At 36.6% G+C, this 23106-nt stretch overlaps 1 protein-coding gene across 5 annotated transcripts in view; it reads left to right on the forward strand.

Annotated features, from left to right (window-relative positions):
• The window catches only part of LOC122674603 (zona pellucida binding protein), a 112576-nt gene that overhangs the window by 4796 nt on the left and 84674 nt on the right, over window positions 1–23106 (forward strand). For 4 of the 5 annotated variants that reach the window (XR_006335005.1, XM_043873098.1, XM_043873100.1 and 1 more), the window contains 2 exons: window positions 7859–7984; window positions 14642–14791. Coding sequence is in view for 4 of the 5 variants with exons in the window: in XM_043873098.1 (XP_043729033.1) it covers window positions 7859–7984; window positions 14642–14791 (276 nt within the window). In the remaining variant the exon portion in view is untranslated. The remainder of the gene's footprint in view (window positions 1–7858; window positions 7985–14641; window positions 14792–23106) is intronic. The other variant, XM_043873101.1, reaches the window with a different exon arrangement.

Genomic DNA, 23106 nt, shown 5'->3' on the forward strand with positions numbered 1-23106 from the left:
GTATGAAGTGGATTCTCATTGTGGTTTTTATTTGCATTTCCATATTTGACTAATAATGTGGAACCTCTCTTCATGTGATTATTGACCACTTGGATAGCTTCTTTACGGAAATGCCTTTTCAAGTCCTTTGCCCATTTTTAATTTGGTTGTTAATTTGTTATTGAGATGGAAGAGTTTTTTTTTTTTGTATTTAAATATGTTCTGGATACTAGAGCATTATCAAATATTTTCTTCTGTGGATTTTTGTTTTCACTTTTTAAAGTACACATTTTAAACTTTGATAAAATCTGATCCCTACTTTTTCTTTGGTACTAGTGCTTCTGGAGTCATGTATCAGAAATAATTGCTTAATCAACAGCCATAAAGTGTTATTCCTCCATTTCCTTAAAAGCATTTTACAGTTTTAGTGCTTATATTTGGGTCTTTGATCCATTTTGAATTGATTTTTGCATATGGTATGCAGCAGAAGTCAAATTTCATTCTTTTGCATGTGGATATTCATTTGTTCCAGCACCATTTGTTTAAGAAACTTTTCCTTCTCTATTGAATGTCTTGGTGCCCTTGTTGAAGAACAGTTTGCCATAGATGTATGTTTTTTATGGACTTTAAATTTTTTTCCTTTGATTTTACATCTATCTTTATGCCAGTACCACACATACTGTATTGATTTCTGTTGCTTTATAGTAAGTTTTGAAATTATCAGGTGTGAGTACTGCAGGTTTTCTCTTTATCAAGATTGATTTGGTTACTTCAGGTCCCTTGAAATTCCATGTTATTCTAGAATCAGCTTTATCAAGTTTTGGGGAAAAAACCCATTGGGATTTTAATAGGGATTTCATTGAAACTGTAGATCAAATTTGGGAGTATTATCACCTTAACACTATGGTTTTCCAATTCATGAACATGGAATGTCTTTATTCATGGAATTCTCCAGGCCAGAATACTGGAGTGGGTAGTCTTTCCCTTCTCCAGGGGTCTCCCCTACCCAGGGATTGAACCCACGTCTCCCACATTGCAGGCGAATTCTTTACCAGCTGAGCCACAAGGGAAGCCTTAGTTATTCTTTACTTTCCCTCAATGATGTTTTACAGTTTTCAGTGTATGTCTTGTACTATTTTTGTTAAATTTATCCCTGAATATTTTATTCTTTTTTTGATGCTGCTGTAAATAGAATGTTTTTCTCAATTTAGTGTTTTGATTGCTCAATGCTGTTGTATACAATTGTATATAATTGAGATTTGCAAACTGATATAGTATCCTTCATCTTGCTGAATCATTTATTAGCTCTATTTTTAACAGGAGGCAGGGGGAGTTTTTTTTAATTTTATGCATATCATATCATGTGATCTGCAAATCATGGTAGTTTTATTTCTTCCTTTACAATATGAATGCCTTTTTTTCCCTTGCTAGTTGTTTTAGGTAGAACCTCCAGTTTAGTATTGCTGTTAACAGATAACCTTTTGTTCCTGAACTTGGAGGGCTGGGAAATGTTTTAGTTTTAACTATTGAGTACTATGTTAGCAGTAAATTTTGTAGATGTCCTTGATCAGATTAAGAAAGTTCCCTTCTGTTCCAAGAGAACTGTCCCTAATGGCTCAGCTGGTAAAGAACCCACCACTGGTTCAGTCCCTGTGTTGTGAAGATCCCCAGGAGAAAGAAATGGCAACCTGCTCCAGTATTCTTGCCTGGAAAATTCCATAGACAGAGGAGCCTGCCGGGCTACAGTCCATGGGGCCGCGAAGAGTCAGACATTACTGAGTGCCCATAAATATACTCAGTTTGTTGAGTGCATTTATTGTGAAGGGGTGTTGGATTCAGTCAGATGCTTTTATCCATATACTATGATAATCGTGTGGTTTTTGTCCATTCCAGTGATTTAATAATGTATTGCATTGGTTGATTTTTGTAGTTTGAACTAGCCTTGCATTTCTGGAATAAATCTGAGTTGATTATGATGTATAACCCTTTTTCACACTGCTGGGTTTGGTATTTTGAGGATTATTATGTACATATTTTTCAGGAAAAGTGGTCTGTAGCTTTCTTATCTTTGTCTGATTTTGATTTTAGAGCAATAATGGCTTCGTAAAATGAGTTGGGTTGTGTTTTGGGTGTGTTCCTTCCTCGTCTGTTTTTTTTTTTTGGAAGTTTATGAAGTATTGTTCATTCTACTTTACTTGTTTGTCAGTATTCACAAATGAATTCAACTGGTGCTGGACTTTTTCTTGAAGGAAGTTTTAGGTCTGTTCAGACTTGCTGTTTCATTATGGTTTCTGATGAAATGTAAGCTACTTTCATTGAGGGTCATGTATATAGTGAGTTGCTTCTCTCTTACTGCTTTCAAGATTCTTTGTTTTTGGATTTTCACAGTTAATTATGATGTGTCTAAGGTGTGGATCTCTTTAATTTATGCGAGTTTGAGTTTATTGAGCTTCTTTGATGTGTAGATTGTTTTTCATCAGTTTGGGAAAGTGCTATTATTTCTGTCCTTTTCACTATTCCATGGCACTTTTATGTATATGTGTGTGTGTGTGTATATGTTTGTGTATGTATACAAATGTATGTACACTAATATGTTTGATGGTTTCCCAAAGGTCTCTGAAAATGGTTTGTTTTTTTTTTAACTTATTATTTTGTCTCTCAGGTTTTCTGTCTCTCACACTGATACATCATAAAGTTTGCTGATTTTTTTCTCCTGTCTGCTCAGATCTGCTGTTTATTCTTTATTGTCAATTTTCAGTTGCTATTGTACGTTTTAATCCAGAATTTATCTTTTTAAGATAATTTCTATCCTATTATTGATATTTTCTATTTGGAGAAACATCATTTTCATACCTTTTTAAAGCCATGATATTATTTGATCATATTTAAAATAATTGATTTAAAGTCTTTGTCCAGTAACTCCAAACTTTGGCTTTCCTGAGAGACAGTTTCTATTGGTTGCTTTTTTTTTTCCTGCCTATGACTATGCTTCCTTAGTTTATCGGTTCAGTTCAGTCGCTCAGTCGTGTCTGACTCTCTGCGACCCTATGAATCGCAGCACGCCAGGCCTCCCTATCCATCACCGACTGATATTGCACGTTTGGTTCCAGGTCATCACAATAAAGTGAGTATCACAGTAAAGCAAAGCACATGAATTTTTTTGGTTTACCCATGCACATAAAAGTTATATTTGCACTGTACTGTAGTCTGTTACGTGTACGATAGCATTTGGTTAAAAACCAGTATATGTACCTTAAATAAAAAATACTCTATCCTTCTCTTGGGCATGTATCTGGAGAAAATAATAATTTGAAAAGATATATGCACCTCAGTTTTCATGTACTTTTTGCTGTTAAATGGCAGCTCTATTTACAGTAGCCAGGACATGAAAGCAGCTTAAATGTGTATCAAAAGAGAAATGGATAAAAAAAAATGTGGTACATATATACAATGGAATATTACTCAGCGATAAAGGAAAAACTAATGCTGTTTGCAGCAACATGGGTGGACCTAAAGGCTGTCGTAGTAAAGTAAGTCAGACAGAGAAATACAAGTATCATGTGATACTGCTTATATGAGGAACCGAGAGAAGGGTACAAATGAACTTACAAAGTAGAAGCAAAGTCCCAGATGTAGAAAACAAACCTATGGTCACCAGGGGATGAGGGCGGGAGGTATAAACTGGGAGGTTGGGATTGACTTACAGACATGACTAGGAAAATTCCACAGACAGAGGGCCCTGGCGGGCTGTGGTCCATGGGGTTGCAGCAGTCTGGACATGGCTGAGTGTGCACACACAAATACACACACACATGTAAAAGAGATAACTAATACGAGCCTGCGCTGTGCTCAGTCACGTCTGACTCTGTACGATCCTGCAGACTGTCGCCCACTCAGCTTCTCTGTCCGTGGGATTCTCCAGGCAAGAATGCTGGAGTGGGCTGCCATGCCCTCCTCTAGGGGACCTTCCCGACCCAGGGACTGAACCCAGGTCTCCTGCACTGCAGGCAGATTCTTTCCTGCTGAGCTACCAAAGTGAGGTGAAGTGGCTAGACGTGTCTGACTCTCTGTGACCCCATGGACTGTAGCCTGTCAGGCTCCTCCATCCGTGGGATTTTCCAGGCAAGAGTACTGGAGTGGGTTGCCATTTCCCTTCTGCAGGGGACCTTCCCAACCCAGGGATCAAACCCAGGTCTCCTGCATTGCAGGCAGATGCTTTACCGTATGAGCCACCAGGGAAGCCAGAAGTGAAAGTCACTCAGTCCTGTCTGACTCTGCGACCCCACGAACTGTACGGTCCAGGGAGTTCTCCAGGACAGAATACGGGAGTGGGCAGCTTTTTCCCTTCTCCAGGGGGTCTTCCCAAGCCAGGAATCGAACCGGAGTCTCCTGAATTGCAGGCAGATTCTTTACCGACTGAGCCACCAGGGAAGCCCCAAATAAGAGCCTGCTTCTACTCATGCTCTTTAATGGCCTGTATGGGGAAAGAATTTTGAAGAGCGGTTATATGTATAAATGACTCACTTTGCTGTACACCTGTAACTAATACAACATTGTGAATCAATTATACTGCAATAAAATCTTTTTAAAAAGAGAAGAAAACACTTTATTGCTAAAAAATGCTAGCCAGCATTTGAAACTCAAGAGTTGCTATAAACCATTGAAGATTAACAAATGTAAAATCTGTTAGGTACAGTAAAGCAGAGTATAATAGAACGAGGTATTCCTGTAGCATTTGTTTAGTGGCTTTTCTGAACTCACTTTAAATTCTATATTCTTTGCCATCTGTGGTCACTGAAGTCTCTGCTTCGTTAGATGGTTCAACAGAGATTTCACTAAACAGCTGAACCAGTTAGTCTCCTAGTATTTTCTGAAAATCTTTCTGTGCCTGTTGTGGCATATCTTAAATATTTAGCCTGACAGTCGACAGCTCTGATGTATCCTTCACTTTCTGCTTTGCAGAGACTCAGTTTCAGCCAGAGGTGAGAACTTTAAGGCCTCTCATTCTTATTGAGCATGCCCAGTCTTGCTCACGTGCCCGACTCTGTGCAGGCTTTGGCCTTCTTTTTTCCTAGTAATGTGTTCAAACTTCTCAAAGCTCCCATAGACATGTCATGCCCAGCTTTTCCTTGTAAGGTTTTTGGTTAGAATGATGTTTACCTCAGATGTTCCCGCTGCTTCAGGCATTTACAAAGTTAAGTAGCCTCTAGTTGTTTTTAAACAGATTCTTTGGGGGAAAAGGCTTTTATTTTACAGTGGGTATGCTCTCAATTAGGTCATGTAAAGATAGCTTTGTGAAGGTGCCTTCTAGGGACAGAAGGTAGGAAGGTCAGCTAATGACAGTTCTCTGGGAAGGAGGCGGTGGAGATCATCTACCCCCAGCTCCCTTTTTGCTGACTGCCAGGCTGCTGGTTCTCCTGGAAACAGGGTGACTCAAAATGCTACGAAGTCACTGTTTTTACCTGGTCTATTACTTTGCTAGGGCTATTGTAAAGAACTACCAGATTGGGTGAGTTAAACAATGGGGATGTTTTGTCTTACCGTTTTGAAGGATTGAAGTCCAGTCACTCAGGCTTGGATGATCCTTCTGAGGGCAGCAGGGAAAATACCTGTTCTCTCGGCTTGGAGATGGACATCTCCCTATGTCTCTTCACATAGTTTTCCTCTTTGTCTATATGTCCAAATTTCCATCTTTTATAAGGATACTAGTCCTACTGGATTTGGGCCTACCCTGATGACCTCATTTTAACTTGATTACTTCTATAAAAACTCTATCTCCAAATAAGTTCACTTTCTGGGGAACTAGGGATTAGAATTTAAACATATGACTTTAGGGAGAAGCATAATTCAGCCCATCACACTGAGATTCAGTTGGTTTTTTTTAAATACATTTTTCCTGGGTTGCTGCAAGTCTTTGATTAATTTCTAGAGTTCTGAAAATGTTGATTCTAACAGTATGTGCCACACTGTTATTTTTCATATTACATTTATGACGGGGATGATTTTGGAGTTCCTTACTCTGTCATTTTCACTGATAGCACAACTTTTATTGCAGTTTTTGTTTTAAAGCTATAGTTTTTAAACTTAAGTTATAAAACAGTCATATGTAACTACCTTCCCTTTTTATTACTTTCTTTTATCAGATATGCTTAAATGTATCCTTAAAATGAATTCGTATTTCAGTTAAGAAAAAACAATTGAGTCTTGGTATGGTGGGCTAAATTATGCTTCTCTGTAAAGTCATGTGTTTAAGTCCTAGTCCCTGGTTTCCTAGAAAATGAATTTATCTGGAGACAAAATTTTTATAGAAGTGAAATCAAGTAGAATCAAGTTAAAATGAAGTCATCAGGGTAAGCCCAAATCCCACACAAAGTGTCCTTACCAAAGGGCCAGTAACTTGTGCTGAGGAGTGACACTTTAATACTAGAAGCATTTAATAAAAGTAGAAAAAAAGAAGAGACATTTAAACTGAGGTAAGTAGAAAATAAGAGGAAAAATTGAGACCAGCGAAGAAGTGGATTGGAACTAAAAGCTGCCTTGATTCATAAGAGAATAACTCATGTATAAAAATATTATGAATAAATTGAGATATGGTGAAATTTAAATATAATAGCTTAATATTCTGAATAATTTTATATAATAAACTTATAATGAATAACTATCAAAATGTAAGCTTCTGAAACAGACTTGATTAGAGTACTTAGTAAACTAATAATTAAATTTTCCTGATTGGTAATAAAAAGTTTGTTTTGCTGTTTCCTTCCTTGTCAAAAGTAAGTACCAGACTATACAGTTTCTAGGGACAAAAACACTTTACGTATTCTTTCAGGGAACATTAATAGGAAAAAATCTGCCTAATTCCTTTTATCTGTCTATTATAATCTTAGATGCCTAACTTAATAATGCTAAATAATAACAATAATGCTAAATACTAAATCACAAATTTTGTACAAATTGGAAAAAGACAAAGGATAATATAAGAAAATTATGCACATTACATTTATGAACATAGGTGTAAGTGTCCCAGGAAAACATACATCTGAGAATAGAGGGGAACTTGCTTAACCTAAGCAAGGGCAGCTATCAAAAAGCCGCATTCAGTACACATGATGCTGTATGGTGAATTCTAGAGAGAGTCTCTGTACAAAGTCAAGGAGAGTTTTAATTCTCATAAACAATTTTTATCTTACTGGATCACAGAAATCTTAGTATATGGTTGATCAGTGAAGTGTTGCTGTGAAATTACTGAGGAGTTGCTAGAAGCTTTCCTAAAATCTTCCTTATGAGTAAATTCAAAATAACTGAATCTTTACTGTGTTCCTTTTCTATCTCCTAGACAATCCTATTTTTGCTTGTTTAATGAACAGTATTGTTTAAATTTTAAAGCAAATTGAGAAAATGCTTAGTGATTAAAATCAATCAAAGCACGTATTTGTCATTTTTTTAATCACATTACAATTCTAAAATTCAGTATGTTGTGTTACATCACTGTGGCTAATGTATTATTCCTATAATCTAAACAAATTTATCATGTCAGTTTCTTTCGGATTTGGTATCTTGGCAAAAAAAGTCGTGATATAGAATTATCTTAATACTTTGTAATTAAAATAATTTTCTGAGAGTACAATAAGTATGCATGAACTCTGAATAAAAAGGCCAATAATTTATGCTAAGATTAAGATATACCCATACACACAATAAGTGTATATTTTTGAAAGCTAGTTACTGGAATCCAGTTATATTTAATTCTTACCAAGCAATAGCAATAATCCAAAGAAAACTTCTGAACACAAGTTGCCCAGACTACAAAAATGTAAGCCATTATAGAACATGAATGAACATAAAATTTTATTGGGACATTTTAATATTGTATTTTCAGTGAAAGTATATGTTATGCTCCATCAAAAGAGTCCACATGTGTTATGTGTAACCCAGCGTCTGCGGAATTCCGAACTGATAGACCCATCATTCCAGTGGCATGGGCCTAAAGGAAAAATCATTTCAGGTAGGACTCTGTTTCAGTTGTCATAATTAAAAGTGATATGTATGAAATGTACCCAGAACAAAAACAATATTTTTATCTCATATACATTTATCTAGTAGCTCACTTCTTGTGATTTGTTCTTGGAGTTAGAATCTAAAAATGTAGATGGTGTGACCATTTTTCATAGATCTTAATTTGAGATAGAGACATAATGAATGATTAAACTGGAGAATTCTCTAAGCACTCATATTTCAAAAAGTGTTCCTTTTGTTATAAACTTCATAAAATCATTTTGGTTACCTGTTATACTTTTGTTAACAAAGTATGTATGAAAAAACAAATATGATTCTTGCTTTTGTTAAAAATACAAATGAGTACTTTGAGCTCTAGATTTAAAACTCTGATCTTGCTTTACATAGCCCCAAATAGGGGCAACTTGAGACTTTATTAGTAGTTATGATTTTTTTGTTTCTTATCTTATATTTCATTCTGACCAAAATCCTGACCAAACAATATGGATTATGTTTGAATTAACTTGATTCTAAAATAGCTCAAGGTTTAAAGAGCTACTCCACACTCTGGGCTAGGTGGTGTGTGTTCCAAGCTGAATTATTCAGCTCTTAGCTAGTGACTACCTGGTGGACGCCATTGTGCTAATAAGCTTTGTGGGAGATGCGAGGAGCAGACTTAGTCTCTGCCTGACTGTAGTACTAGGAGATAGGATGGAATCTGCCTAGATAACAGACATTCTGAGAAGTTGAGCAGTTGCTATAAATCAGTGAAATGGGCCAAGTGTAAAGGCATCCAATACTGAAAATATAATCAGATTTTATTTTTATTGCTCTCTGAAAGCACATAATATAACTAAAAGATATATATTATGTATATTTTACATTTGATATTAAAACTCTGTAAGTTCAAAAAAGAGGCGTTTAACTTACTGATTTATAGTTTGTTACCCCTTTGACTTGGAAATTGAGATGTGAAAGTTGTTCTTCTCTAAGAAGCCAGGAGAGGTCTTGCAGTTTGTATTGCAATGTATAGAATGTATGTGAATTTGTAATCCTTTATCTGGAAGTGATATTTTATTTTACTCACTTTCATAATGGAAAATAGATGTCAAAAATGTAGCTGTTTCCAGGTAAGGATAAAATCATATTGATGCAATGGTTTTATATTTATAAAAACTATTCCCAGAAAATTCTAGAATTCTGACAGCGTGATTACAGTTTGTTTTTCAGTGCAGTGTCATATCATAGTTTGCTGTCTGCTGGCTTTAAAGCTCAGCCCTATCACTGTTATTGTTGAAAGATGTAGAAAATGTCTGCTTTTCTTAAAGGCTGAAAAATAGAGCTTTTTGGACTGTAGGTTAAACTACACTGTACTTGTTTTATTTTTATGGATATTCCAAAGATAGTTCTCCTCCAGTTGACCCAAAGAAACTTGTAATTATGTACTTGAGCATTCCTTCGGAGAGAAATACCCAGACTGTTTAGATAGTTGTGAAGGTAGGGACCAAGTCTTAGATTTGGTCAGCTCTTTTTCTCTTTCGCTCCCCTGCCCACTCCCACACCTCCCCTGGTCTCTGTCTCCCTTCCAAAATTTTTGGTTTAGAAAAGTAGTACATTTATTACAAGGAGACCTGTATCTTTTACTTCGGTTCTAATACTATTCTGATGAATTAACTCTTTTTGGTGTGTGACTTTCCCACTTTTCTAAATGTTCACACAAACCTATGGAAGCACATACACACACATATGTTGAGCTCTACCCTGTAATTGCATCCTTACTATGTTTCTTAAAAATGAGATTGTAGATTATATCTTACTCTACTTTAATATTTTTATTATGAAGCATCTGACATATACAAATCTGGATAAGATATATATGTGTGTGTGTGTGTATATAAATTATGAAGCATAATAAAACCAACATCTTACAATAGAAGCCAAGGTATACCATTCTCAAGACTGTTGAACCTTCTAATGTTTAAAAATCCCATTCTTCTGTTCCCAACCCCTGTCAGGTAAATGCTATCCTAAACTTTTACAATATTATTGCTTAACTTTTTTTTATGCATTTACTACATGTATGAATACACACAAATACATGCATATATTATTGCATGCGTATTCATACATGTAGTGAATGTCTGCATACACACATATATGGATATATTCTGTAAATGTATTTTAATTTTAGTGTTTTTATTTTCAGTTTTATAAAAGTAGTCAACAGGTATGCTTTCATCATGTAGCAGATACTGTTCTAAGCAATTTACATATACCAGTCATTTAAATTTTGCAGTAGCTCTTTGCAGTAAGTACAGCCATTTTCGCCCCTTTATATGTGGAAAAGGAAGGCACTGAGAGAGAGAGCGAGCAAGGTGCTTTTCTTGAAGGCATGTGCCTTTGAAGTCTGGCTTTAGAGTTCACAGATAGTAATCTAACAAAGGTAGGACTAGGATTTTCCCCTCACCATTTTGTGACTTTTTGTAGTTTGCATCTTTCAAGGAATTTTGCCCATCTTAGATTTTCTTCAGCTTGTTGAATTAATGTTCATCATTTGTGACATTTTCTTGTTATCTTCTTATATATTCAGGATCTCTATGCTATGCCCTTATTCACTCCAGACATTGGTTGTGTCTCTTCTTCATTTTGGTCTTTCTGGCTGCAAGTTTTATCAATCATTTCAAGAGACCAGCTTTAGACTTACTTTTTCTGTGGTACTTTTCTGTTTTCAGTTTCATTGATTTCTGATTATATCTTAAATTGGTTTATCTTTTTCTTTTGATGGTTGTAGAATTCTGTACTGGCAATTTTTTTCCAGCATTCCAAAGATGGCATTCTGTATTCTTTTCGCTTTCGTGGTTTCTTATGAGAAGTCTGCTATAAACTTGTTCTTGTCTCTCTGTAGGCACTGTGCTATTTTTTTTTCTGATTAATTTAAAGGTTTTTCTCTCTTCCTTTCACTTCAGTGATTTAAACACTAAATGCATTTTGTTGTTGTTATTTGTATTATTCTGCTTTGTGTTCTATAAGCTTCTTGAATCTGTTTTTCGGTTTGTCATTAATTTTCAAAGTCTCATTTTATTTTCCAGTGTTTCTTCTGCTCATTCCTGTTCCTCTGCTCTTTCTGAAGTTCCTATCTCCCTTATGAACACTGAAATTGTTCTGTAACTCTTGGATTCATTCTTCTTGGAGGTATTTTTTGTGATTCTGGCTAGATAAATTTCTTTTGACCTAACTTCAAGTCATTGATTCTTTTCTTAGCCATGTCAAACCTCTTTATGAGCCCACTGAAAGAAAATTTCATCTGTGTTACTTTTTTTTTTAATAGTTTTTGTTTTGGTTTTAGTTCCAACATTTCCATTCGATTATTTCATAGAGTTTCAATCTCTATTGAAATCTCCTATCTGATCTTGCATGCTTTCTATATTTTCCATTAAATTATTTAATGCATCTTTCATAGTTATTTTAAGTAAACTGTCTGATACTTCTGACATCTGTGTCATAACTTGGTGTTTTGAAAGTGTGTCATTTCTTACCTATCTGTATGCTTCTTAATTTTTGTTAAAGTTTGACATTTTGAATAAGATAGTAAACATTGAGATAGGTGTTGTTATATTTGAGATGAACACTTTTAAAAATAGTATTAAACCTTACTATTAGGAGTTTTTATTAGTCAAGAATTGTCTGACTTTGATATTGGTTATTGCCATGGTCACTAAAATTTTTTTTATCTCCAGTATCTCATCTTTGGCTTTGATTTCTCTTTGACTTCCTCAGAGAGAATCCCTTTCTTATAACTCTCTTAGCTTGATTTCACTGTGTTGCTAGGCTCTTACTAGGGATGGGCAGTTGGGAGAGAGGGGCTCTCTAGTGCTCTGATTAAGCCTTGGACAGCTGTGGCGCCCCAGTCTTGTGGGTGTGGCCTTCAGAAGTGCTTCATCCTCTCCTCCATCTAGCTGTAGTGTTGGCCTGGTACTTCTTGCTGACTCTGCCTCAAGGGTGATTTTTTTCCTTCCTGTTTCCTTCTCTAGTGGCAACATTTTTCCCCAGTGCTCTTGATAATGATTTTTGTTTCTTCTCCCATTGGAGGTTCAAACATTGCTCCTTACCTGGAGGCAGGGGAAATGGATGTGGGTAGAGTTTTGATAGGGCTGCTGGACCCCCTCCAGCCAGCACCCTGTGAGACTTTTGCTCAGGGTTCCCTTGATCTTCCTTTTGAACACCCAGAGGTTTTCATGAAAGTAAAAGCCTGTAAGAGGGTGCAACTTCCTCTACCCACCCCCATCTCTGATCCTCAGAGGTTTCACATGCACACACTGGTTAGCACTTGGCTTTTAGCAATTCACTGAAGCCTTTCAGCCAGTTTTGAAGCAAATGCTTGGGTTCAGGTTCTCCTGTAGGCACTGTACATTCCTGGATTTCAGGTGACTAGCTGCCCTACCTGCCTGAGGGGTTTGATAGGTTCAAGAGAGTTCACTGGTTAACACTTTGTCTGTCTTTTCCCTTATTGTTATATGATGTTAATGCTGTTATATTCACTCTCCGTATCTGAGCAGAAAGCAAAAGTATAAACCTATTTTTTGAAAGAGTAAGCTAAACTGAAATTGTGCTTAAATTCTGCCATGTCATTTTAGAGAGCTCTGAGGCATGGGTTTCTAGAAATTGAATCCAACTCTAAATTTTTAGATGATCAAGCTGAATTCTAGAGAGAGAAGTACAGAGTTTGGTTCAATTATTTATTGACTGTCTGTTGTTATATTAGTTCTTATAGTGATATGTTATTGCGTTTTCACTTGGCATCCCATTTAAACTTATTTATTTAAAAGTCAGTTTGGTAAGTGGTATTTGTTAAGTGGATTCTTCTCCTGGCTCTGAAATCCTCTGGGCATTTCTTCAAAGTGTGTGACTTTTAAATGTTTTAAAATAAGAATGTAGCCAGAGAGTATTTTCTTACAAATTGTTACGATACTAAATGTTCTGGTGGTCATTACATTTAATGTTGTAGTAGGCACTCATATATATTAATACACTTTTTAATTGATGCTTCTGTTTGGGGAAATTTCTGTTTCAAATTAATGCCAGGGAATACATAACCTCATTGCTGACATATTATTCTAAAATTTCTTTACAACTTGTGGGCACCTTTTATCATATGATATGATATATCAGTCTTTGCTGAAATATAGTATATAAGGCACTTGAAAAAATTTTATCTGTTCCAAAAAGGAGACAGCATGTTATGATAAATATATACTCTTTCATTAAAAGATATTCATGAAGAAATAGGCAATACAATAGAAATTCATTCTAAATTTATGTCACATTTTTCAGCTTCATCCAGGATATAGAAATGGGAGTTCTCAAGGCATAATGCTCTATGTAGCACATTTGAGGGCAGATGTATCCATCTATTCATTTCTCCTTCAATATCTGAAGCAGGGCTTTGCATGTCTAGAAACCCAACAAATTGTTAGTGAAGAAATTAATGATTAAAATTGCTTAATAATAACACTAATTTTTTTGTCTTATTTTGAAGTAATTGCTTCAAAATAAATGTCAATTTCACATTTATGGGCAATAAATTATTTCCTTATAGTAGAAAATGAGCAATTATTTCATGAGATAATATTTTTAATTGTTATGAATGGTTTATTAAATTACTAAGTAAGTGCATTTTAATGTCTAATAATTTTTCTATTGCAGAACCATGGTTATGAACTTTCAGAATAACAACCTTTAATTGCTTAATGACATAGCTTTTTCAAGTGCTTTAGCATTCCTTATATTTGTTATACAAAAACAATTCTATGAGATATATTATCATATTTTATGATTCTTTGTTGTACAAATGAAGGAGCTAGACTTCAAAAAGATTAAGTGGTTATCCCTTAGTTACAGTTTGTGAGAAAGGTACACCTCAGATCCAAGTCTTAATCCTTTTAAATCAGGCTTCTTTTCCATTACATAACATGGCTTTCTCCCATTTGCTACTTTAAGTAATGTTGAAGTTGCAAGAGATCTTACATCCAGTTCTGACGTCTAGCACAGCAATTCTGATTGTGTGACTCTGGCCATGAAGTTATCCAACCTATATTTTCTTTCTTGTGCAACTCTTAGAGATGTAATCCAGCTTTTGCCTAGTAACTGTGTAATGACAACCAGTCCCTAGCTGTCGGTGATTATATTGAGTTAGTCTTTGTTCCAGATACAGTGTTTCATCCCTTTAATATATAGTTTGTATGCTTACTGAGAACATAACTCATCTATAAAATATTTATATGTATATATATAGATATAGTTACTTGACAGTATATATAAATACTTGACAGTATATAAACATATACTATTTTATATGTTTATGAATATTGATCATGCCATCTCAATGCAGCAGGCAGATTAGGAGCACATCATGTATGTGTGATTTTTAGCCTCTTACCACTTAGGCAGCTACACACTTCATGACCTCTGGTTAGTGAAATTCTGATAGAAGTACATCTTGGCACCTACTGTCAAGAAACACCAGACACAATGACTGTGTTCCCTCGACTTCTTTAATGTATAGCAGGTAAATTTGGATGGCTTTTCTCTGTTTAGAAAATAGCTTGTTACTTTATTTCAGTTTCATGTTATTTAAGCCACTGATCACTGTATCTTCTTATTCTGTTAGAAAACAGCACTGCACAAATCACCTCCACAGGAAGCCTTGTATTCCAGAACTTTGAGGAAAGCATGAGTGGTGTTTATACATGTTTTCTGGAGTATAAACCTACTGTGGAAGAAGTCATTAAAAATCTCCAACTGAAATATGTTGTATATGGTAAGAAGACGTTTTAGTTCTAGTTTAACATTTCTTAATGTTTTCAAATATTTACATATTTTAACAAGTTTGTTTTAAAGGGATTTTGTTATTTTTGGTCTTAAAGAAAACTTTATGCCTGCTTGTATTTTGCAAAGTGCTTTGTAAGGAGTAGTGGTAAGGGAAGATCTTTTCTCTTCAGGAGAATGTTGACTTTTACAGATCAATTTAAGCCAGTGAATAAAAACAAGATGGTAGAGAAGTCATGTTTTCAGAGTATGTGGGTGATACTGTAGTCTGTTATGCTTTTAAATTCTGAGTATCATTTTTGATGGTTCACTGCCATCCTCCTGAACAAGAACATGAGTTGCCACTGTGTGTAAAACCCTTTTGTGAAAACAGTTGGATCTGTTGATGTCTGAGACTGAACAGCTGAATTAGTAGTGGAGTGGCCAGGAGAAGAGCTTGAATGGAGGTTCCCTCTCATTGGTGAGACCTACATATGGAGACAGTCATGGTCCTCAAGGATGCCCTTGTCTCACCTTCAGAGTTTCTAAACCTGTTACCCTACAGTAGCAGGTTTTATAGGTACAATTAAGTGAAGATCTTGAGACAAGAGACCATCCTTAATTACTTGGACTGGCCCTGGACAGTCACAAGAGTCCTTAAAGAGGAATGCAAGAAAGCCAAAGGCAGAAAAAAGAAAATATGATGAAATGAGAGGCTGAAGGGAGGGGCCGCAAGCCAAGGAGGCAGCTGATCTCTAGATCCTGGAGGTAGCGGCCGCAAGCCAAGGAGGCAGCTGATCTCTAGATCCTGGAGGTGACAGAGAAGTGGGAACCCCCTGGAGCTTCCAAATTGAACGTACCTTGATTTCAGTCTTCTAAGACTCACCTTGAACTTCTGATCTCTGAAACTGTAAGATAATATATTTGTGTTATTTTAAGTGACTATGTATGTAGCTTAAGAAGTTAATATACCATTAGAAGCAGTAGGAAACTAATGTACCATTGTTTTCACAGCTGGGATACAGAACAAATGGCTGAATTATTAATAGTTTCTTGATCATTTTTTGGTCACTAAAAAACACTATGCCATGTATCAAAAGAAAGACATAATTTTCATGAGAAATTATATTAACTTTGTCAGGCAAATAATTTGTTTAAACTTTATAATCAGTCACACTTCATTTTTGTTATAGTTTTTTTCTATAATATATGATATAGATTTGATATAGCTCCAGTTGAGCTATATCAAATCCTAAAAGATGATGCTGTTAAAGTGCTGTACTCAATATGCCAGCAAATTTGGAAAACTCAGCAGTGGCCACAGGACTGGAAAAGGTCAGTTTTCATTCCAGTCCCAAAGAAGGGCAATGCCAAAGAATGTTCAAACTGTTGCATAATTGCACTCATATCACATGCTTGCAAAGTAATACTCAAAATTTTCCAAGCCAGGCTTCAACATTACGTGAACCGTGAACTTCCAGATGTTCAAGCTGGATTTAAAAAAGGCAGAGGAACCAGAGATCAAATTGCTAACATCTGTTGGTTCATAGAAAAGGCAAGAGACTTCCAGAAAAACATCTATTTCTGCTTTATTGATTATGCCAAAGTCTTTGACTGTGTGGCTCACAACAAACTGTGGAAAATTCTTCAAGATGTAGGAATACCAGACCATCTGACCTGCCTCCTGAATACCAGACCATCTGACCTGCCTCCTGAGAAATATGTATGCAGATCAAGAAGCAACAGTTGGAACCGGACATGGAACAACAGACTGGTTCCAAATCAGGAAAGGAGTACATCAAGGCTATATATTGTCACCCTGCTTATTTAACTTATATGCAGAGTACATCATGCAAAATGCTGGACTGGATGAAGCACAAACTGGAATTAAGATTGCTGGGAGAAATTATCAATAACCTCAGATATGCAGATGACACCACCCTTATGGCAGAAAGTGAAGAAGAACTGAAGAGCCTCTTGATGAAAGTGAAAGAGTAGAGTGAAAAAGTTGGCTTAAAACTCAGCATTCGCAAAACTAAGATCATGGCATCTGGTCCTGTCACTTCATGGCAAATAGATGGGGAAATAGTGGAAATAGTGACTGACTTTATTTTCTTGGGCTCCAAAATCACTGCAGATGGTGACTGCAGCCATGAAATTAAAAGATGCTTGCTCCTTGGAAGAAAAGTTATGACCAACCTAGATAGCATATTAAAAAGCAGAGACATTACTTTGCCAACCAAGGTCTGTTTAGTCAAAGCTATGGTTTTTCCAGTAGTCACGTATGGATGTGCGAGTTAGACCACAAAGAAAGCTAAGTGCCAAAGAATTGATGCTTTTGAACTGTGGTGTTGGAGAAGACTCTTGAGAGTCCTTTGGACTGCAAGGAGATCAAACGAGTCAATCCTGAAGGAAATCAGCCCTGAATATTCATTGGAAGGAGTGATGCTGAAGCTGAAGCTCCAATACTTTGGCCACCTGATGCAAAGAACTAACTCACTGGAAAAGACCCTGATGCTGAGAAAGATTGAAGGCAGGAGGAGAAGGGGACAACAGAGGATGAGATGGTTGGATGGCATCACTGACTTGATGGACATGAGTTTGAACAAGCTCTAGAAGTTGTTGATGGACAGGGCAGCCTGGTGTGCTGTTGTCCCTGGAGTCTAAAAGAGTCAAACATGACTGAGTGAACTGAACTGATGATATAGATATGTTATTTTATGTAGTTTATATAGTTTATAGCAAATATACTTTGGAATCTCTCATAAAGGTATATTCACATAAGCTAAGAAATTTAACAGTGCTTAAAGTGAATGCTGATTTATAGTAAGGAAAATGATAGCTAATATTTGCTGGGCATTTATTATGTGTCAGGTAATGCTGTGTTTTTATGTATAATTATAGTAAGAGCAAAACACATATATTACTTATTTTTGCAAGGCATTTTATTTTTAGATTTTTGAATTTATTTTTGGTTATGCTGGATCTTTGTTGCTGTGCAGGGGTTTTCGCTACTTGTGGTGAGTGGGCGCTAGTTTCCAGTTGCAGTGGGTGGGCTTCTCATTGCAGTGGCTTCTCTTGTTGAAGAGCATGGGTTCTAGGGCTTGATCTCAGTAGTTGTGGCACAGTTGTGCAGGGCTTAGTTGCCCTGCAGCATGTGGAGTCTTACCAGACTAGGGGTCAAATGTGTGTTCCTGCATTGGCAGTTGGATTCTTAACCATGGGGCCACCAGGGAAGTCCTTCAAATTTTTTTTTTTCTAACTTCCCTTTTGATTTCTTCTTTGACACATTGGCTACTTAGTTAGAACCATGTTCTTTAATTTCTACTCATTTGTGAATTTTTCATGTTTTTTTCTATTACTCTAATTTTATTATATTGTAGTCAAAGAAAATACTTTGTATTATTTCAGTCCTTTAAAATTTATTTTGATTTGTCCTTTAAAATAGTTTCTATCCTGAGAATGTGCCATGAGCATTTGAGAAGAATGTATATTTTGCAGCTGCTAGATGGAGAGTTCTATAGATATCATTTGTGTATATTTGGTTTGGGCATTATTTAAGTGTTGTATGTCCTTGTTGCTTTCTGCATAATTGTTTATTATTGTAAGTGAGGTATTGAAGTCTCCAAACAATATTTTGAATTGTGTATTTCTTTCATCATTTCTATCATTTTTTTTTTGCTTCATTTTAGTGCTTTGTTCTTAGATGTATGTGTATGTGTGTGTTTATATTGTTCTCTCTTCCTGATAGGTTGTCTTTTTTAATCATAAAAAAATTTTGCCCTTTATCTGTGGTAGCATTTTTTGTTTGTTCTAAAGTTTACTCTGCTTGACAGTTGAATAGCCAGGTAGCCATTCCTACTTTCTTGTGATTGCTGCATATATGGTGTATTATTTTCCACCCCATCACTTTCAGTCTGTTTGTATCTTTGCATCTAATGTGTGTCTCATGTAGACACTAAGTTCATTGCTTTTTAAATCCAGATTCACAGTCTCTGCCTTTTGATTATATAATTTAATTCATTCACATTTAATGTTATTTATATAGTTGGGTATACTTAATCATTTTACTTTATATTTCCCTGTCTTGTGTGTTGCTCTATTTCTCATTACATCTTGTGAATTAATTGAATACTTTCTAATGTAGCATTTAAATTACTTTAGTGATTTTTACTCTATATTTTTTGAGTCATTTCCTTATTGATTTCTCTAGAGATTACCACATATATCTTAACCTATCAGAATCAGCTTGATATCTTTACTAACTTAATTCTAGTGAGGTATAGAAACCTTAAACTTAAGTAGATGCTTTCCTTTTCCATACTTTTTGTGGTATATTATAAATATTATATCTGTAAATGTTGCAAAACTAACAATACATTTCTATGTTTATTATTTTGTATAATTTTTTTTTTAATTTTGTATAATTTTATACATCTCAAGCTGAAATTAGAACAAGTGTATATTTATAGACTTTTTTACATTAGTCTTTTTGTTGATCATTTTTTATTTTCTTAAATTGTTCCTATTTTTCCAAGCTTCCATCTGTAATCATTTCTTAAGCTAGTACAGCCTTGCTTCTACCTACTTACTTTCTGTTTCTATTGGAAAATCTGTATTTATGTTTGGTCCCAGTGATAACATCATACACAAATTTTTATACGATTGCTTTTTAAATCAGTAAAGAGGAAAAGTAGAAATAAGCACTTATTCTGTCTTTATAATTACATAATTTACTGGTGTACCTTGTTTTTTGTTTAGATTCAAATTATTGATTGAGGTCATATTCTTTCAGTCATGAGAATTCAAGATAATTTGAAGATCTAATTAGTTTTATCCACTTCTATTAAAATTTGGTATTGGGAAGTTTGTGAAAAAAGTTTTAAAACAGTTGGTCAAAAATCATCAGTCACTGTGAGACAATACTTATTTCTTAACCAGAGTTACAAGAGATAACAAAAGTAAATGGAGAATCACTTGAAAGTAAAGAACCTCACATAATCTGTTATCAGAAATCGCATTCCAAGAAAACTTTATTTTCTTAACAGAAAGAAAAATTTAATCCAGGCCTTACCTTAGCTTGCTCCCAACAAAATCAATTTACCCAACTAAATTCAATCCAATCTTAGAAAATCCTGATCATGCATAACTCTTTGCAATACTTTTTCATAAATTCTCATGCCTTCTTTTACTGAAAACATATCTTACTTTCCTTAAAAGACTTTTCCACACCAAGTTACTTTTCTTGCTGACAGATTTTCAAGAGATAGAAAGTCTAGTAAACCTAGGTACAACAAAAGTATTATGCTTAACATTGATGACTTCTGAGACTTTAATATGTCTATATTAATCTATATTAATCAAACCAACAAGCTTAAGCTACCTTCAATACCAGAGGTCAGTTTGGTACTGAATACTTTTCCAGATGACTTAAGCCTGAAATTCATTCTGACAACATTACTTTATATTTCTGAGTATTTATATATGCACTTAATTTCCTTTAAGTCAATTAAATATAGCTTCTTTTGTGAATTAACACACAAACACAGAGGCCTCATAGTTCCTCTTCCAAAATTTCAGCCATGAGTCAGGTACAGCAATGTAAAACCCATCTGTCTGCAAAAGAGTTTGGTTTAAATTTGAATTTCTAGCAGATGGGACAAATCAAGCTCACTTCTCTAGATGGCTAAATCTGTTTTACTCATATTTGGGGAAAAGATGCTCAAAGATTTTATTTTTCCTTGATAAGTTCCAAATTATTTACTCTCTTGTTCAAAATTTGCATTTTAAAAAGATGGCATAGAAAAAGGTTTCTAGAGAAAAACCAGGTAGGACATTTGCATCTCAAAGGCACAGGCAAATCCCTCCTATGATAACTTTGTTTCCCCTTTGTTCAGTACTTACAAGCCTCTTAAGATAGATGGGGAAGGTTTTGGGAGTGCTAAAAATATCGGTGGGTTTTGAATTATTTTTGGAGCTACACCTCTGGTCCTGTAAAGACTAGATTTGTAAAACAAGGACAGTTTTTTGTTTTTTTCTGCCTTTTAAAGAATTGGGTGGCTTCTAAGTGATACTGAGGGACTAATATACCCGTTCACCCATGTTGGAATGTTTACTTTCCCTCCTGTAGGTTAGAGGAGAAGGCCTCTTTGAGATTTCTATCCAGGAAGATCCCCTGGAGAAGGGAATGACTTCCCAGGGCGGTACCTTGAGAATCCCAGGGGTAGAGGAGCCTGGCAGGCTACAATCCATGGGGCTGCAAAGAGCTGGACACAACTGAGCGAATGAGCAGTGCACGCACACATGGTTAGCTTAGTTGGATCCGTGGCCTCCCAGTTTGGTACTCTATTTTCAAACACTTTTGGGCCCTGCCTGGCTTTAAGAAGCTTCCCCCATGGCTCAAGTAGTAAAGAATCTTCTGCCTGCAATGCAGGAGACACAGGAGATGTGGGTTTGATCCCCAAGTTGGGAAGATCCCCTGGAGGTGGATGTGGCAACCACTCCAGTATTCTTGCCTGGAAAATCCCATGGGCAGAAGAGCCAGGTGGGCTACAGCCCATGGGGTTGCAGAGTCGGATACGAATGAGCATGCACATTCGTGTTCAGACCTTTGATCTGAGGAGGCTTGCCTACAGCCTTTCCCATTGGCACCCTCTGCTTGAATTCTGTAAGCCCACAGATGGACCCCTTCATGACACTGCACTGTCTGGGTTTGTCCATTCAAAGCCAAATAGATGAGGGGAGTCTGGGTGCAGGGGAGAAAACCACTTTTAGTTCTAGCACTGACCAGTTCAACCACCCATAGTTTCACGGCTTAGATGGGCTTGCCAACTGAAAGAGATGTGCAAGTTGAGAGTAGTGAGTCAGGTTTTGTTTGGGGCAAAATGAGGACAGCGTTCCGGGGGCAGCACCTCAGATAGCTCTGAGAGACTGTTCCCAAGAGGCAGTGGGGGAAGGTCAATATATAAAATTTTGGTGAAGGGGAAGTTTAGTACAATTAAGCACTCAAATTATAAAAGATTTTCTGCTAGTCATGAGATGCTGGTGTCCTCATGAAGGGATTTAGTGCTTTTCTAGATATGAAGAGATGCAAGGGTTGGGATCATGAAGTCAGCTCCTGAAAATATCTAACTATCTAAAGAACTGTCCCACCAGATTCCCTGGAGCACAGCGTGCCTCACTCCAGCCTGTACTCCCTTAGAGGGTGTTGAGGGTCAGCAGCTGCAGCAGCACAGGGTTCATCTCCACAGGGCAGACGGCAGACGCCCTTGTTGTTTGGTTATTGGTGGTGCTCTTGGCAGGTGTCATTTTGTATCTGACAGGATGGAGTGGTGATCTCCCCTAGTTTGAGACTGTGTTAGATTCCGCTGACCAAGACCGATTGTTTGTCCTGGTGGCTGCCATCTCCAAGGGATCTCCAGCTTGGGTTATTTTCTGGAATTTAATGAGCAAGTCCCTTCCCAACAAGCAGATGGTGCACTCAGATGTGAGCAGAAATGGATGTGCAAAGGTAAAGCTTTCTAGCAAGCAGTTGAGGGAAGGGGTGAATTACTTGGTTTGGGGCTTTCTATCAATCCCTCTTATACAGAATTGAGAAGACAAGGGTCAAGGGACATCAGTTAGCACATGGTAGAAGGCCCCCCTATTTAGTAAGAAAATGACTTTCCTCTCTGCCACATCAAAGATTACCGGAGGTTCCTCTGGAGAAATGACCAGGTATCCTTTGGGAGCCAGGGAGAGTCCTGGGCTCCATCAGCCTTCGGTCCTCTTACCATCATTGGTTTGGTAGCCCCAGGTCCCCTTCGGGACTGAGGGCAGTTCCTCTCCCAGTGGCCTTCTCATTTTCGTATCAAGCAGAGTCCCAGTGGGCTTTTCCCATACAGGCAGCATTTGCTTCTCCAGTGATCCTATTGGGCACACTTAAAACAACAGATATTTTCTCAGTGAGACAGTGGCTCTGATCCAGGCTTCCTGGTTCTTGTCCTCACCATGGGTTTTCACAAGGGTGGGTAACCCTGAGGTGGTGCAGGGGTTAGGGCTGCCTATGGTAATTGTGCTGTTAACTTTTTAATCCCTTTTGCCTTTTCAACCCATCTCTACTGTTAAATACTACAAAAGCCAAATCCATGAGCTGATTAATGGGTGTTTAGGGTTTCCAGCTCCCCAGATAGGAGTTACAGATAAATGGTCCAGATGACTGTCCCCGCTCAGAATTGGGGGGAGTAGGATTTCCTGGCTGTGGATCTCAGGGAGGTGAACTCGTAAGTTGATCATCTGAAACATCAGCTCCTGAAGGGGAAGAAGGCACTTTGAAGGGATGTGAACCAG

Source organism: Cervus elaphus, chromosome 18, assembly GCF_910594005.1.
Source record: "Cervus elaphus chromosome 18, mCerEla1.1, whole genome shotgun sequence".
Lineage (NCBI taxonomy): Eukaryota > Metazoa > Chordata > Mammalia > Artiodactyla > Cervidae > Cervus > Cervus elaphus.